General features: G+C 39.2%; 1 protein-coding gene across 1 annotated transcript in view; it reads left to right on the forward strand.

Moving 5' to 3' along the window:
- astn1 (astrotactin 1) overlaps positions 1–19,070 on the forward strand; it is a 2,712,832-nt gene that overhangs the window by 1,057,215 nt on the left and 1,636,547 nt on the right. Inside the window, exon 5 of the mRNA XM_059984849.1 lies at positions 3,223–3,330. Coding sequence (XP_059840832.1) covers positions 3,223–3,330 — 108 coding nt within the window. The remainder of the gene's footprint in view (positions 1–3,222; positions 3,331–19,070) is intronic.

Genomic DNA, 19,070 nt, shown 5'->3' on the forward strand with positions numbered 1-19,070 from the left:
GTAAAGGAAATTACAGTGGTATGAGAGGAATTGACCAAAGTAAATTGGAAAGAGATGCTGGCAGGGATGACAGCAGAGCAGCAATTGTGTGAGTTTCTAGGAAAAAATAAAGAAGATGTAGGATAGATGTATTCCAAAAACAAAGAAATACTCAAATGGCAAGATAGTACAACCATGGCAGACAAGTGAAGTCAAAGCTAATGTAAAAGCAAAAGAGAGGGCATACAACAAAGCAAAAATTAGCAGGAAGATAGAGGATTGGGAAGTTTTTAAGAACCTAGAGAAAGCAACTAAAAAAATCATTAGGAGAGAAAAGATGAAATATGAAACCAAGCTAGCAAACAATATCATTGTGGATAGATAAAGTTTTTCTTAAATTAAAAAAAAATAAAACTGCGATGAGAGTAGATATAGGACCACTAGAAAATGAGGCCAGAGAAGTAATAATGGGGAGAAGAAGATGGAAGATGAACAAAATGAATATTTTGCATCTGTCTTCCCTGTGGAAGACACTAGTAGTGTGCCAGATGTTGAAAGGTGAGAGAGAAGAGAAGTGAGTTCAGTTACTACTACAAGGAAGAAGGTGCCTAAAAAGATGGAAGACCTAAAGGTGCATAAGTCACCTAGAACAGATGAACTTCACCTTAGGGTTCTGAAAGAGGTAGCAGTAGAGATTGTGGAGGCATGAGAAATGGTCTTTCAAGAATCATTGGATTCTGGCATGGTTCCAGAGAACAGGAAATTTGCAAATGTCACTCCACTCTTTAAGAAAGAAGGGAGGCAGCAGAAAGGAAATTATGGTCCAGTTAGCCTGACCTCAGTGGTTGGGAAGATGTTGGAGTCAATTGTTAAGGATGAGATTATGGAGTACTTGGTGACACAGGACAAGCTTGGATGAAGTTAACATGGTTTATTTAAGGGAAAACCTTGCCTGATGAAACTTCCGGAATTCTTTGAGGAAATTACAAGTAGGACAGAAAAAAGGGATGTAGTTGATGTTGTATATTTGTATTTTCAAAAGGGCTTTGATGAGTTGCCACAGAAGTGGCTGCTTATCGAGTTAAGAACCCATGGTATTACAGGAAATTTACTGGTATGGTTAGAGAATTGGCTGATTGGTAGGATACAGTGTGTGGGAATAAAAAGATCTTTTTCTGGTCGGCTGTCGGTGACTAGTGGTGTTCCACAGGGGTCGGTGTTGGGACTGCTTTTTATGCTCTATATCAGTGATTTAGATGATGGAATAGATGGCTTTGCTGCCAAGTTTTCAGATGATATGAAGATTGGTGGAGGGGCAGGTAGTGCTGAGGAAACAGGAAGGCTGTGATAGGACTTAGACAGATTAAGAGAATGGGCGAGAGAGTGGCAAATGAAATACAATGATGGAAAATGCATGTTCATACACTTTTGTAGAAGAAGTAAATGTGCAGACTATTTTCTAAATGGAGAGAAAGTCCAAAAGTCTGAGGTGCAAAGGGACTTGGAAGTCCTTGTACAGAACTTCCTAAAGGTTAACTTGTAAGTTGAGTTGCTGGTGAGGAAGGCAAATGCAAGGTTAGCTTTAATTTCAACAGGTCCGGAATATAAGAGCAGGGATGTGATGCTGAGGCTTTACAAGGCACTGGTGAGGCCTCACCTTCAGTACTGTGAACAGTTATGGGCTCCTCATCTTAGAAAAGCTGTGCTGGCATTGGAGAGGATCAGAAGAGGTTCACGAGGATGATTCCAGGAATAAAAGGGTTATCTTATGAGGAACGTTTGATGGGTCTGTACTCTCTGGAATTTAGAAGGATGAGGAGCATTGAAACCTTACAAATGTTGAAAGGCCCAGACAGAATAGATTTGAAAAGGAAGTTTCCATGTTGGGGGAGTCCAGGACAAGAGGGCATAGCCTCAGGATAGAGGGCAGTCCATTTAAAACAGAGATGCAGAGAAATTTCTTTAGTTAGAGGATGGAGAATTTGTTACCATGGGCAGCTATGGAGGCCTTGTCACTGGGTGTATTTAAGGCAGAGATTGAAAGGTCAGGGAATGGGGCTGAGGAGGGGAGAAAAGGATCAACCATGACTGAATGGTGGAATGACTGAATGATGGGCCAAATGGCCTGATTCTGCTCCCATGTTTTATGGTCTAAAGAAATCCAGTTCCAACTATTTAAAACGTTGGTTTGGAGTATTGTATGCAACTTTGGTTTCCCGTTACTAGAAGACCGTGGAGGCTTTGAAAGGTGTAGAAGGAGTTTACCAGGATTCTGCCTGGATTAGAGAGGAGACAGTATGAGCTACAAGGAGTGGTTGGACAGACTTGGTTGTTTCCTTTGGAGAATTGGATGATGAGAGAAGAACTGATGGAAGATTATAAAATGGTGAGAGGCACAGATAAACTATTTTTTTCCTATGACAGCAATGTCAAATGTGAGAGGAGATGCACTTAAGGTGAGAAGGGGAAGGTTAAAAGAGGTGAGTGGGGCATGATTTTTTTTTTGTTAAATAGAATGTGAGATACTTGGGATGGGCTTTCAGGTGTAGTGCTGGAAGCAGATGCAATAGTGCCATTTAAGAGGTTGTTAGAACAATACAGGAAATGGGTGGGGGGTATGGAATCCTCTATAGCTAGAAGAGATTTAGTTTAATTCAACATCATTCTCAGCACAGACATTTGTGGGCTGAACGGTTTATTGCTGTACTGTTCAATGTTCTATTTACGAATGCTCTCTTGTGTCTGTATCACTCTGCCGTAGACAATAGCCAATGGTTATCATCAATGTGCATCATTGATAATGCTTTGTTGAAAAGATCAGGTAAGGTGAGTTGGAATGAGAGTAGCTGTCTTTGGCTTTTTAGTCTTTCACCACTTTGGTTCTTTACCATCCAGTCTAAAAGGCCTTTCACTTCCAAGCACACTAGAAGATAAATACCTTTCTGTGAAACAGTGTTGCCATTTTACTTACGAACATGAGTTCACTGCAGCCACACGCAAAAGCACCGGAGGAACTTAGCAGGTCAGGCAGCACCTATGAAAGGAAATGGAAAATCAGCGGTTCAGGTTAAGACTGTTCATCTGGGCCATTTCCCTCTACAGATCTCTGAACCGCTGAGTTCTTCCAGCACCTTCATGTGTTGCTCCTGATTTCCTCCATCTCCAGTTTGTTGTGTTTCCGTGTGTTCTTTACAAGTGACTTCATAAACTTCACTGCTCAGAATCATTTATTTGTCTTTGCAGCTGGATCTGCCTTCTTGAACCCTGAAGGTGATTCTGGGACTGAAGCAGATAATGAACCTCAGCTGACGTTCTATACAGATCCGTCCCGAAGCAGACGCCGTAGCAGAGGTATGAATGACAACCACTCTTATTTCATTGCCATTGGGCTACATGGAAGCATTAATAGCAAAAACATTACATCTAACTAAATACAAAGTAGCATGCACAGAATGCTAGTGGAACACAACAGGCCAGGCAGCATCTATAGGGAGAAGCACTGTCGATGTTTCGGGCCGAGACCCTTCGCCCTGTAGGGTATCGGCCCGAAACGTCGACAGTGCTTCTCCCTATAGATGCTGCCTGGCCTGCTGTGATCCACCAGCATTTTGTGTGTGTTGCTTGAATTTCTAGCATCTGCAGTTTTCCTCGTAAATACAAAGTAGTATATCTTTGCCTGGAGAAAGTAACTTGTAAAATCACTATGTATCCTGTCACCTACATTTTATGCAGAGATGTCTGTTCACACAAAACCACATGGAATTTAGAGCACAATGGAAGTATAAGTATCTATAAAACCTGGACCTGTTAGGAGGAAGATAGCAAAGGAAAACAAGACCAGGGCCAAACCTATGGAACGGTAAAAAATGAAAACACATCATGGTAGAATAATGTCAAGGAAAAAATAAATAATCATCAGCAAGGAAGTGTGCACATTATATATATAAAAAAATGCAGTCTAATCCTGAAGCAGAAAAAAATATCAGATTAAAGGTGGCCTGAGGTTAGACCTGAGATCACATACCAGCAAAGCTGTAGCCAATCACCAAGGAAATTCAATGTATGAGCAGAGCTGTGGCCAGACATGGATAAAATAATAAGTGCCTCAGAGGACCACGATCAGACATCATATAGTAGTCTGGCACAGGACAGATATTAAATACCAGTAGAATTAGAACTGGATTCTTTGTGAAGTCATAATGAGCAAAAGGATGGGAAAGAGCAGTAATTCCATTTATTACCGATTGGAAGAAATACTGTTAAGTTTCTCTTGAAAAATACAGTTTTTTTATTTTAAACATGATTTGTATATTCAAGACTTTATGGCACAAAAAGGAAATTATGACTTTAAGGTGATGGTCAGAATGATTGTATATATAATTAATAACATATCAAAAAGCCATCTATGTTTAAGGCACTTACCAAAGAAAAACAAATTTGGATAAATCTGGGACTCACCTTGATGATATTAATAAATTAAACAATGGGAAATGTTCAGATCAGATATGCTTCTGACCCAACTGGTCATACTCCCACAAGAGGTATTGGCTTTGTAACAGAAGCCCAATGAATAGAGAAATGTAAATTCATAATCGGTAAATTCAGAAGTTCTAATCACAAAAGAAAATCAAGCCAAGCATAAAATCTAGAGACTGAAAGCAATATGTAGAAAAATGAATTTAGAGAAATCTGGGAATGCAGAACATCTTCTCAATAATGGAAATGATAAATATGAATAAAATAAAGCACAACTAAAGAAGATGTATATGTGATTAATAGTATATCTGATATTTTAATATAAATACAAGATAAAGGTGAATCACCAAATGATTAATGTATACTGTCTTCCGTACAAAATTCTCGTGGAACAAATGACTATCAATAAAGTGCACCAAATCAGTGATATAATCATAGGAAATTAAATGATACTGAATGAGAGGTGACATTCCAAGGAGAAAATACACAATGGCAGATATCTGAGCCCATTCCTCTGATTAATGCAAACATATATCTGGATGGAAATTGTACAGCAGAGTGTTGCTGTGATGTCAACTCTGTTCAGAAATGGAGAACTGCAGCTTTGTCAATCATTCAGTGATAATGCAAACAGGTATTAATATAAGAAATAATTAACACACATCTTGAAGTTAGTTAAGAGAAGAAAGAATGGATTTCTTACAGTCTAACCATAGCAGGCTGATCTAACAGAATCCTCAGAAGCAATAAGAGACAGTACAGATGAAGCAAATGTAGTGCATGTCGCAATATAGATTGCCAAAAGGTTTCTGCAGAATTCTTTATAGCAGAGAAATCATGGTAATTCCTTTTGATAAGGTATCAGACATTTGGCTCCTTCTGAACAGTGTTCAATTCATTTCCTTTCTGCAGTGTCAATCTATCACCAAGTTAAATCAGAAAAAAAAGTGAGCCTTTGAGACTGCACCCAACATCGTTGACCCTTGATTCTTGACCTTTGACCTTAATACAGTGTTTTATACTTCCAGCATTCCAAACATCACAATCTACATCTCTGTCAATTTGAACTAAGAATTCTTGCAATTGTTAAACACGGCTGTGATTTTAGGATTTAAGAATTTCAAGGTATAACTGAAAGTTATAGATCTAAAGTTACTTTTGCAAATAAAAGTAGGTTCGGTTTCTTTGAATATAGCTTTATGGTTTGGGCATTTAACACAATCAGCATAAAGCAAATATGCTTTACTTGCATTATTTAAATAGCTTAAGTCTGAATTGAAATTTGCTGAGTGTCTGATGTAAACTGAGTTCTGTTGCAGTGGAGAAAGGAAATATCCTATTTAGGTTTAGATATTTTGTTTCAGTTTTCATTAACTGGGAACAGAGAGATCACATCAGATAAGTAACTGGTTACTGGTTTGAATTCCTTTTGTTTTTTGGAAAGCTTTTAAAATACTTATTTAATGTTTTAGTGAATTCTCTTGTCCTTCATATTCAGGTCCCAGAACTATCACGTTGTTCTGGGTTGAACCCATATTATTCTTCACCACTGAGAGATGCAAAGGGTTTTTTTTTAATATAGCATTCAAGGTGTGCCATGAGATAGTTATGAAGTTAAATATTCCAGCACCGGGTCCACAATGTGAAAGACCCAAATCTGCATTGCAAAATTACCCCCATTCATGTCTAGTAATCACATTCAATTCATTTATGGCATTCTAAACTTGCCAATAGATTTCTTAGGTAAAAATCCTTCATTGATCTTTCATCAACACAGTTATCATGTACTATATTTATACTTAAAGTCTATTGCTATTTTGTGTCCAATGACTTCCTTGGTCCATTTAAAATGTTATTCTCTACTCAGCCTTGTCATCAGCTTGCTGTTACCAAGATATTTTGTAGCATTCAATTAATATTGAATTCAGTATTAATATTGAATATTGCTTAATATTGAATTCATTTAGAAACTGAATATTGTAAAACTTTGTTAATCCAGCAGCCTAATCACCTTCGTGGTGCCAAGCTGGCAGATTTATCATACATTCAGTTGTTATTCATGTTATACCCTGCACACTTTAAGTTTTTAGGTGTAGTAGAACAATCAAATTTTAAAGGGTGAGTCTAAAGGGAGCGTGGAACCACGAACCCTAGTTTGTTCAAAGGAAGAGCTGGCACCAGTATGTTTAAAGGGAGGTTAGGAACCAGTGTCCTAATATGTCGAAGAGAAATGTGATTCTGGAAAGTTTAAAGGTTCCAATGAGCCAGGTACTGAATTATTGCTATTTCTGTATAATTGCAGAGTGTTTTTGAAGTTTTGTTGTACACCTTTTTACTGGATTCTTTTTGAAGAATTCTATAAGCTATGTGTGTTTCCCTCTGAGTGTCTTTAATAGCTTATTATGTTTTATAAAATTAATATTAATTGCATTCTCAGAAATGTCCTCACAGGCAGCAGTAGATCAACTGAACCAGTTTTCAGATTTCCACCTCATCTCAGGCACATGATTTATGAAGTAATTGGACCCTTGAAATATGATTAATGCTTTTTAATAGCTTGAAGGTGTATTATTTTCTTTATGGCACCCAAATCATTCAGTTGAATTACAACCTTTCATGACTCCGCTGCCCCTCCCTATTCCCCTCCCAGTGTGGGTCTCTGAGTAGTTGTAACTTTAAACTTATTTCATATAAATTAGATTGTAGACTGTAATTCATTTCCCATATCTTCTTTTCTGCATAAAGGCCTTTGAATTGAATTATAACATGCAGTTGATCCAAGAATCCATTGTTCTTTGTGGAAAATTGCCTGACTCTGTCAGTGAGTTAATACATTGTAATTCATTCTGAGGGACACATTGCTCTTTTTTATAAATCACTTGGATATCTTCATTGAATTACATTCTATCAGCCTTTTTCTGTATAGTATATAAATATAAGAATTAATTTTAACAAACTGATATACTGCTTCAAGACCAGCACGTAACGGAGTTAACCTAAGTATAGGATAAATGAATTGTTTAATTACTCCCCTGAACTTTTCATCAGGTGCTCTAAATTACATCTGGAATGAGTACAATCGGCTAGATAACTGCCTTCTATGTTGTATCCATTCCATGGTTCTCAATCATAAATGTGTAAGACATTCATGATATTGGGAAAAGGATTTTTGAGATAGGATATTAATCCAAAGACTAAGATAGAGTGGTGACAACTAAAATATGATATCTGAGTTTTAGATTCCTTTGCTTTCTTGGGAACAAAATATCTGTATGATGTAGTAACTCGTCAATGGTATTTTAATGGAAGTATGGCAAATCATCTGCAATGAATTGCCAACAAGTATCACAGGCTATGACATAAGCAGCTGTAACAATAAACACAAAAATATCTGCAAATGCTGGATATCGAGAATGCTGGAGGAACTCAGCAGATCGGGCAGCATCTATGGAAATGAATAAACAGTCAATGTTTCAGGCCAAAACCCATCTTTAGGACATGAAAGGAAGGAGGAGGATGCTAGAATAAAAAGGTGGGGGGAGGGGAAGGAGGCTAGCAGGAATGTGATAGCAGAAGCCAAGTAACAATAGTTGATGTACTGCTAAAGATAGAGATACTGTATATTTTGTGAATAATGTTCTGATATATTAATGTTAGGTTTATGGCCCAGATCTTGCCCTGATATATAGTGTGATGGTCTGCACCATTGATCATAAGTGGTGATCCCTGTGACAAGAATTTCCTGCTCTTTCTAATGCCTACTGTCATTTGAGATCTTAAGATTAAAATCTTGTCTTTGTTTTTGAAAGCTTTATGTTTTCAGATTCTACCTTAATCATTTGCTTGCTCCACTTGTTTTAATCATTTCAAAGTTTCCCTAGAATGCAGCGGCTGTGACATCATCTTATTTCAATCTCATTAAAGAACTCTCATAGGGCCCATATGTCCAAATCTAAACTATCTCGATTTTATCCTAATATTAGTCCTCTTTGTCATAAATGCAAAAGTGGTGAGGCTTTCTTATTCATATGTATTGGACCTGTCCTAGTCTAGAGAAATTTTGGAGAGATATTGTTATAACCTTATCCTGTATTCAGAATCGCCACTTAGAACCCAACCCTTTAATTGCTCTGTTTGGTTTCTTGGGTGAGACAGATATACGCTTGAGTTCGACTAAATGTCGAATATTATCTTTTGCTTCTCTCCTGGCTAGATGTCTAATTCTTCTTAGATGGAGAGATGTTGCCCCACCCACGCATGCTCAATGGCTTAACAATATCATGTCCTGTTTAGACCTTGAAAAAATTCTTTATTCAATTCTTAATTCGGATATAAAGTTTCATAAGGTCTGGGGACCATTTATTAAGTATTTTCATAACTTTCCTTTTAATTGTTTTTTTTTGTCCCTTGCTTTCAGCTTTTTTTTGGTAGTAGGCATTACTATCTTCTGTTTTCAATTGTATTTACAGTTTTGGGGGTTTGAATGTTCTGATTTATATTTTCTACATTTTGTTTTGGTTGGTCTGGAGTCTTTTTTGTGGGGTCGGGGTGGACACTAACTTCACACAACTTCAACTTGGGTGCTTTTTCAATTATTTTATTTTGTATTATATTACTATTGTATGTTTATCTTGCACTGTACTAATTTCCTATTTTGTTTTTGAGGTTTTTGTTTGTAGTGTTGTAGAAAATGCATTAAAAATCAATAAAAAAAAAACTCTCACAGGAACCATTAAATATGTGAACAAAGTTTTAACTTCTCTCAGTTCTGATGAGTGAGGAAACATGTGATTGTACAGGAGAGGGTGCAGAAGAGATTCACAGGGATATTAACCAAATTGGAGGACATTAGTAATGGGATAAAAAAGGTTTGTTTTCACTGAAGGCTATGTGGAGACCTGATAGAAGTATATAATACTATAAGAGCATAAATAAGATAGGTAGTCAATATTTTTTTCCATCATTGGAATTTCAAAACAAGAAAGTATAGTTTCAGAATAAGAAGTAGGAGTTTCAAAAGTGATCTGAGGGGTACGTTATTTTACAAAGATCAGTTGATACCTAGGATGCAATTTCATTAGAGGCGGTATAAACAGATGCATTCATTATGTTTAAGATACATTCAGACAAACACTTTAAAAGGCAAGGGATAGTAGGTTGCAGTCCAAATGTGGGCAGATAGGATTTGTGCAGATGTGCCAAAAGGTCATCATTAGTGTGGTCATCTGCAGGGCCCATTTCTGTGCTGCACTATCTTTGACTCTATGAACAGTCATTGACTTCAAGCAGTAACTCCCTTTATCTCTCCCCGGATACTACCAGACCCCATTTTCTGTGTTTAATTCAGACTTCCAACATCCTGTGACAGCATGACATTTGCTGACCACGAACTCCTTAAGCCCTGTCCAACAAAGACAGCTATGGGGATCCTCACTAAAGTTCAAAGTACATTTATCATCAAAGCCTGTATACATTACACAACCTTGAGATTCGACTTCTAACGGGGAGACACAATACAAAGAAACCCAAAACAACGGCCAACAAACACCACAATGTGCCAAGAAAATAAGAAATCATGCAGACAATAGCCTATTAAGTTTGAAATGTGTTTTAAGAATTTTGTTTAAATGTAAGCATGTATCACTAAAATAAAAAAAAACACTCAAAGTGTGGGTATTTACAGCTCAGCTTGCCATGGAGGATAAACATGGAAGTGAACTAGTCTTTGAATATTGGTTGGCTACAGTATAACATACCTTTTAGATTTAATCACAAAGAAGAGAAAATTACAAACAGTTTCCAAAACACAGATGTAATTCCTGTAAACCAAAAAGGACATATTAGTGATCTGCAAACCAACAAATCATCCATCGCAGAAAACAAATGCAAAGGATTGGATTCTAGTTTACCCCATCTTTTTGTCATTCTTCTTTAAGTTCATTGGTCATTCCTAACAAGGCTGACTGCTCTCTGACATTTATATTGTTTATTTTGCCACTTGGGTGACTTCACATATATGTGATATTTTTCAGACACCTTTTCACAAAAATGATCTAAAAGCTTCTGTGGACAGAGATACTAAATTTCCACAATTAATGCTGTGAAGCTAACGCTCTGTGTACACAAACCTTCTAACTCTTGATAGATGAGCTATTTGATGTGCTAGGTGATAGTATCAATCCATCTGCAAGCTTCCTTGAACTGAATAGCATAGCTTGTGTTGTCTAGTTTCATGCAAGCCAATTAACATAACAAAATTGTCCTACACTACATCTCTTGAGTAGTCATCCCCAGCAGTATGTGTTCTATAGACAGTGCTTGTTTTTTGCCTACCTGTCCTTTTAACTCCAGTCTGATTTCTGCTTGTAATTCATAGTAATAACTGAAGACTAGCTTCCATTTATGACAAGAAGCTGAACAAAGAATATTGGCTAGAATTTTAACTTATTCAAAAACAACTCTTTGATCTCTAAAAGTGTCAGAAAGCTGAGCTTGGCAAAAGGCCCCCCTTGGCCATGGACAGTGAACATCCATCACACCATCCTTCTTGTTAAGTAAAGATTTCTAACCTATCTTCTCCCTACAGGAATCATTTTTGATATCAGACTTATGCCAAAACCAACCAATCAAGTAGGTCACCAGTGCTGGAAGACATGATTGCATGCTCAAGGTGCTTCTTGAGTACTTCCCAATGTGGGGGCTTCTGTGTGTTCATTCCTTTAATCTCACCTCCACACATTTCTGAAGCCCTAAAGGATTGTTGCCATTATACTTTTTCCATAAACAATGCATCAATGTCCATATTATAATTCCATATTAGTTCATCTTAAAGATTTTCATCCTCACAAACAGTCCTTGCCATTTCTTGATGCAAGTTTAGATCACTGTCTTTGTTGCTGTTCGTACATTGGGTCAGCTGGCAATGTCTCACTGCAATGAAGATAGTTGATTTCTTTCACAAGGGGTGTTCACATTGTTTTTGATGCTGTGCACAATTTTACATAGGTTTTCTGAAACTGAGTCTTGGAAACCAATTATTGATTGACAATTTCAAGTTCGTAGGTGTCAAATTTATTCAGACATCCTTTACACCCACAATGTTTCTCAACCCATTGGACACCTTTCTCCAGCAGACTGCTGATTCTGGCAGTTCTGAAGTATTGCAATTTATTGTGAACATAGGGAATAGAACCAAAGGAGCTTATTAATCCTCTTGTGCCTTCTCTACCTTTCGTAGGATTATGGCTATTTTTTTTTCACTTTAATGCCATGTTCCTGCACTAAATTCACATCCTTTCATTCTCTTAATGTTTTAAGCCAAGTGTAGAATTTATGCCACCATGACTGAGTGCTGTTTACCTCTGAAGCTGTGATCTTTGGTTCTTTGCTTAGGTAGTGGCAAAGTCCATATCTCCAATAACAGATGCTAAGGTACCTCTAATCCCACTGTTTCACACTCAGCCCATGTAAGGCTTTGAAATTCTGCACTCCTTTATTTCTGCTTGTAACTTTCATTAGCTCACATTTCCCTTTTGTAATGCTTTGAGCCAATAGCATTTCCAGTTGGCACATTGTATGTTTATATTGTTTCCTTCATCTGTTATGTTAATTACAATGCTTACTATCATCTAGTGCCTCATTTTCCATACCCATGGAGACCATTTAGCCCATCAAATCTTTCCCAGCTCTTAGAGTGGCCCTATCAGTCCCATTTCCCACTCACTTCTCTGTAACCCAGTCTCAATCATCCATCCTCCAACACTGGTCACAAATTAACCTATTAAACCAGCACCATCTTGGAATGTATGGTGACGCTGGAGTACCCAGGGAAACCTATAAAGTCACAGGAGGACTGTACAAACTCCACACAGACAGCACTTGAGGTCATGATTGAATCCATGTTGCCAGACCTGTTCTCTTTTATCCACGTTGCAATTGTTACTATTGATTCAGAAGTGAATTGTTAGGTACTCTGTAGAACAGTGGTGATTGCTATTTCATTCCTTTTGCTAACCATAACTACTACTTTCTGCTTGTGTTTCTTCCCTGGAACTCAATGGGACATCTCCGTAAGGAGAGGCACACATCAGCAAAGAGCTTCAGCTTGCCTTCAGAATCCATAAAAAGTAAAACGTTGGAGAGAGTAGGAGGATTAGTGTAGCTTGGGGGAAGTAGATGGAATCATGTTGCAGTTGGAAGTGGAATCAATACAAATTGCTGCAGGTTATGTAAGAAGTGTCAAGAGGAAGCTCACACCGTTAATGAGCAACAATCTGAAGGAAATCAATTGCTAAGACTTTGGGAGAAAGAGCATGTTAGTTGCCTTACCACTGGAAACAAAACAGGGATGTGGGCTTCATTTACTCACTCTGATTCGTGTCAGGCAGATTTTCCACCGGTGTCAAAATGCTGGCGTAAGAAAGAGAGAAAGGTAAAGCAAGCCTTAGAAATTGTGACAAGAGGCCTGGACAAGGATGGTAAGGACCCAAATGCTGGAATATCCAACACTAGATGTGAGACACAATTTTGAGATTGAGACAAGAACAGAGCTCTTGACTAGATGCTAAGCAAGAGCCCAAACAACACAGAAATCCAAAATGCAATTGCAGACTGAACTAATTTTGAGCTGATGATTGAGCACCGAGTTCAGGTGCTTTTCATATGTTAAAATCCTGGAGCCAAAATATGGTCGTCAATTATCGGAGCAGACATAAATCTATAAAGAGGCCACACAAGCTTTTCATACTCTAGAGAATTGTAGTGTCTAAACCCCAGAAACTGGTGTGGTCAGGTGCATATAGTTACAGGACCCCATCCCTTATGGTTGACTCCCTAGCTGCTTGGAATGACTTTGCTGATAATTGTAGATGTGAGCCAGGTCCAAGGTGTTTCCAGGGTGGAAACCAGCACTGTTCCTTGTGTCCAGACCCTTTCCAGTTAATGAGGCATTATTGAACACCTCAAACAGTTCACAAATCCAGAATTCTCTTTATGGTGAAAACCTGTTCTCCATAAGTGAATCTGGCAGTAGTTTGTCCAACACTTTTAACTTACAGGCTTTCAATAAGCAATCCATAATAACCATGATGACGGTCTTCACCTTCGAAGGCAGAAAACCCATGAAGATGGAGAAAGTCCATGCAGATGTACACCCATTGTCTGCCTGGAACAGGTAGAGGGTGAGGAGCCCCTGAGGTTGGATGCAGGGCTCCTTATTCTGAGTGTATGTCTCACATGCTCACACATATTGTTAGAGTTCTCTAGTTATTCCAGGCCACCAGTATCTCCTCCTCATGAATTTAAGGGTTCTGGCAACCCGGGGGGTGAGTAGTCAATCTGGATGCCTGTTCCCGTTGAAGAACCTTAGATCTGACAGAACTTGGGGCAAACAGACAACCCGGAGGACTGTCTTGGGAATCTCCTTTTGTGCCTGGGTGGGCCTCGCGAGCCAACATGTCGATTACTCAGTGAATGTGCGTAATCATCTTAGCTTGGGGCAAAATGGTGGTAGGCTACTTCTCTGTTTTGGGATTGCCAAACTACCAAGACAAAATGTCAAGTTTTTGACACTGGTGAAATGGTCAGAACAAAATTGCATCAGTTAAAGAAGAGTGATCACCTGGCCTGCGTGGAATTCAGTCTTTTGGCCTCTTGAATATGTCAGGTTTTTGTGTTCTGTCCACACAATAAAAGAGTTCTAGGCCCCCTCAAGCCAGTGACACCACTCTTCCAATGACAATTTAACCACAAGCAGCTCTACAACCCAGTATCATAGTTTACCTCCAATGGGGATAGACACCTGGAGAAGAACATGTAGCTTATTGTCTGAGGGTGTCTGTTGAGACAAAACTGTACCCACGCCAATGTCCAGGATGCCCACCTCCATGACGAAGGAAAGAACTGGGATAGGCGAGACCAAAATGGCAGCTGTCGTGAACCGCCATTTGAGTTCTGCAAAAACGGCCTCTGCTTTGATAGTCCAAACAAAAGGGCCCTTGGATCTCTTAGACAGTACCATCAGCAGAGCTCCAATTGAGCTGAATTCCTGTTCAATTTTCTATAAAAGTTGACAAATCCCCATTGGCAAATTGTTGTTCTTGTAGCACACTGGATGGTTGTGGCCAATATCTGACTGCCTGTGTCTTAGTAGCATCTTGAGATTGCCATTAGAAATGATAAAACCCAAAAATGAAACTGTGGCCACATGAAACTTAGATTTTCCCAGCTTGACATAAGGTCAATGATCTAAAGCCTCTCTAATATACCTCTGACATAAGTGACGTGCTCCTCTGTAGACTTTAAGAAAATTAAGATTCTGTCCAAGTAGACAATGCATAATTATGGAAAGGATCCCGGAGCAGATCATTTATGAAGGCCAGGAAAACTGCTGGTGCATTAGCAAGGCTGAAAAGCATGACCAAGGTGTTCATGGTGCCCTGTCAGTGTGTTGAATGCAGTATTCCTTTCTTCACCCTCCCTTATGCAGGGAAGATTGCATGCACTCCACAAGTCTAGCTCTGAGAATCTTGAAGGTTGTGTTCATGAGTGGAAGGGGATAACAATTCTTGGCCTATATAACCCTATAACAATTACAGCACAGAAACAGGCCATCTCGGCCCTTCTAGTCCATGCCGATGCTTACACTCACCTAGTCCCACTGGCCTGCACTCAGCCCATAACCCTCCATTCCTTTCCTGTCCCCATACCTATCCAATTTTACTTTAAATGACAATACCAATCCTGCCTCTACCACTTCTACCGAAAGCTCATTCCACACAGCTACTACTCTCTGAGTAAAGAAATTCCCCCTTGTGTTACCCTTAAGCCTTTGCCCCCTAAGTCTCAAATAATGTCCTCTTGTTTGAATCTCACTTACTCTCAATGGAAAAAGCCTATCCATGTCAACTTGATCTATCCCCTTGATCATTTTAAATACCTCTATCAAGACGCCCTCAACCTTCTATGCTCCGAAGAATAAAGACCTAACTTGTTCAACCTTTCCCTGCGACTTCGGTGTTGAAACCCAGGTAACATTTTAGTAAATCTTCTCGGTACTCTCTCTATTTTGTTGATATCTTTCCTATAATTCGGTGACCAGAACAGTACACAATACTCCAAATTCGGCCTTGCCAATGCCTTGTACAATTTTAATTTTAACAATATGTTAAACATAATGTTAAAATTAACATTAAAATTTTTAATTTTTACATAATGTCATTCAGACCTCTATAATCAATACCTGGCTGCAGGCTCCTGTCCGGTTTCTGTATGGAGAAGAAGCCTGCACAGGTGGAGGGCCAAATGAATCCCATTGCAAGTGCCTTTTTTATATAACACATCTCTCCGGGCCTGAGAGTGCTTACAGTCAACTCCATGGAGGACAAGTATCAGGCAGTAATCAACTGCACAGTCATAGGGTCAGTGCGGTGGAAGGGTCGAGGCTGTTCCCTTGCTGAAGACCCTTGTAGAGTGAGGGGATTTCAACTCGCTTGGGTGTTGCAACTACACCTGAGCAATCCTCTGAGGATGATTCAGCAGAGTTGGGTGTGTATCAGTCATAGATCTTTGTTGATGCATTTTATTTCAGTATTGGGTGTCTAGTGAAAGAATCAGCTTTCTTAAGTACCTTTAAAACTTTGAAGAGCCTTTTATCATAACTGGAATATTGAACAAAATATTCTGTAGCCTGATATGAGAAACAATTCTTCCCTTCAGTATAATTCCCAAAGTGGATGCCATCATATCAGAAACTAATGTAAATTTATTTTCAACTAAAGCGTCTTGACTTCGGGTCAAGATTGTGCTGAGTTGCAATCATTTAACTGTGTCTAAGACTTAGTTGTTTATTTACGTTTGTAGGGATGTTTTGTAGACAAAAAAGAGAATAAGAGTCAAGTTGGGGCTTAGGGAAAGGGATGTGGAGAAGTGAGAGGTCAGGCTTCCATTCCACAGTCCAAGTCCAGTGACACAGTCTCATGATGAAGGACATTCCTGGATGCTGGGCTGTCCCAGTTTGGTGGGTCTCAAGATTAGAAGAATGTGCAAGCAGGAAGCATGAGGGTCTGTCACTTGCTATCCTGAAGATTAATTCTGGAGTTGCTGGTCCCATAATTGGCTACTCCGAGGGTTAATACTAAAGGTTGATTTGAAGTTGAAGCATGATAGCTGGAGACTGAGTGCTGGAGGACTGTCCTGGAGCTGAAAGACTGTCCACAACTGAGTATGAGAGGGAGGAAAGGAGCTTGTTTTGCTGTTGTGCTCTGTGTTTTACAGCCAAGCATAGTGGGCATGCGATGTTGGCAGCAGAATACGTAGCGACACTTGCAGGCTGCCCCAGCAATCCTCTGGTGTGTTGGTTGTTAACAGATGTGATGAATGTACATGTCATAAATCAATCTGAATCTGAAAACTTTGCACCAGACTGTGAAGGTTTTGGTAATTGCAATTTAGAAGAGAAGAAAGTTGAGTGAATCAAGTTTGTGATACTCTTGCCTGGGTGCCCAGTTCAATATCCTTTACCTCATCCTAACTTGAAATTGGACTATTGAGAATAAAGGCACATACTCCCAGAATGAGCTAGTGCATTTATCATTTTAAAGGCTGAGTGAAACCAGGGAGGTGTGAGATATAATTCTGCATTAAATCTGACAACACTGGGATATGTAAATAATACTAAAAAGCAACAAAGACTAATAGAACATTTTGAAGTGTGGGGAGGTGTCAGTGAGCATCCAGTGGCCACGTTCACACAAGATCTGTGTTCATGGTAGATGTAACAATCAGCATGCAACGTCTTGACTTTCGGAGAAGTTTGCAAAGATTTGATATGTCATCTATAACAATGCCAAACTTCAATAGATGTGAGGTGGCGAGCATACTGACTGGTTAAATCACAGCCTGGTATGAAGCACCAATGCCCTTGATAGCAAAATCCTATGAAAAGTAGTTTATCACTGGTAAAGCTCTCCCCTCCATGGAGCACATTTATACAGAGTGCTGTCACACGAAAGCAACATCAATCATCAAAGACCCTCACCATCCAGGCCATGCTCTCTTCACACTGCTGCCATCAGGAAGGAGGTACAGGAGCTTCAGGTCCTTCAACACCATGTTCAAGAACAGTTATTTCCCCTCAGTCATCAAGCTCTTGATCCAAAGGGGATAACTTCACTTAGCTTCTCTCACCCCAATACCGAACTGGTTCCACAAGCTATGGACTCTCATTCAGGGACTCTGCAACTTATGTTCTCGATATTTATTATGATTTTTTTTTTCTTTTGGTATTTACACTTTGTTGTATTTTGCACGTTGGTTGTTTTCCACCTTGTGTCTGGTTTTTCATTGATTCTATTGTGCTTCTTTGTATTTACTGTGGATGCCCACAAGAAAGTGAATCTCAGACTAGTATATCAATAGGTTTCAATATGTACATTTAATGTCAGAGAAATGAATACAATATACATTCTCAAATTCTTTTTCTTTGCAAGCATATACAGGTAGTCCCCAAGTTACGAACATCCGACTTCTGGATAACTCGTACTTATGAACCGAAGAAGGAGGATGCTGTCCACCATTTAAAGTCATATCACAATGCCGTCTGCCATTTTAAGTCGTTGCCGTTGACACTGTGTTGAGTGTAACTTTGTATTTAGCTTAAATTTTTCTTAGCAAGATTCACCCTGACCACCTCACTCCCCCCATTCCATTCAGCTGGTGCTGCAGAGAGATCAGCGCCAGGCTTGAGAACAGAGGTTCCCATGCTGGGTTGATGTTGATCCAGTGACTCCCGTACCATTTGTGCCAGGTTGATGTCAAGCTCGCAACTTAACCTCATAGAAAAAAACACTGCCACCTCCAGTTTAAATTCCCACACGGAATATTGTGGAGGATCAAATACCCAAACCCAGCACAGTCCCTACTTGTCCCATTTAACCTGTCTCAGTGCGGTGGACTTTAGGACCCGGGGAATTCTGTATGGTGGTTCTTAGGACCCAACGGACCTCGGGTGCCGGCGGAGGTCGGGACTTGCCGCCCGCAGTGTTTCTGTTCCGCTGATGGGAAACGATCATGATTGAAAATAAAATGGAAATAATAAAAAGGTGAAAGGTTTGGAAAAAGGTGAAATGCCTTCTGTCATTGGAAAAGCATTAGGCTACAGTTGGAACAATTTGAAAAGATAAAGGATCAAGTGAGAATAATGGAGCATGTGAAAGGCCCTGCCCCAATGAAAGCTACAATTATTACTAAGGAATGCAATGGTTTAATTATTGGAATACATACATTTCTTAGGTGTTTTATATGCATAGAAAGGTAAAATATATACTATATACTAAGACGAATGTTTGACTGATGCTAAATAATACTGGATGTACTTGTTCCGACTTATGTACAAATCTGACTGAAAGACAGACTCAGGAACAGAACTCATTCATAACCTGGAGACTGCCTGTATGTACATTATAATACATTTAGTTTGAACTCTGAGAGGGATCTGGCAAACCTCCAGCTGGAGCTTTCTGGATGATTGCCATCCTGGAAGATTGTGCTTTCCATATTGGAATGATGATCAGAGACCAGGGCTGTTCTGTTGGGGTTGAGTGACCCAACTAATGGCC

This window comes from Hypanus sabinus, chromosome 11 (genome assembly GCF_030144855.1).
Source record: "Hypanus sabinus isolate sHypSab1 chromosome 11, sHypSab1.hap1, whole genome shotgun sequence".
NCBI classification, from domain to species: domain Eukaryota; kingdom Metazoa; phylum Chordata; class Chondrichthyes; order Myliobatiformes; family Dasyatidae; genus Hypanus; species Hypanus sabinus.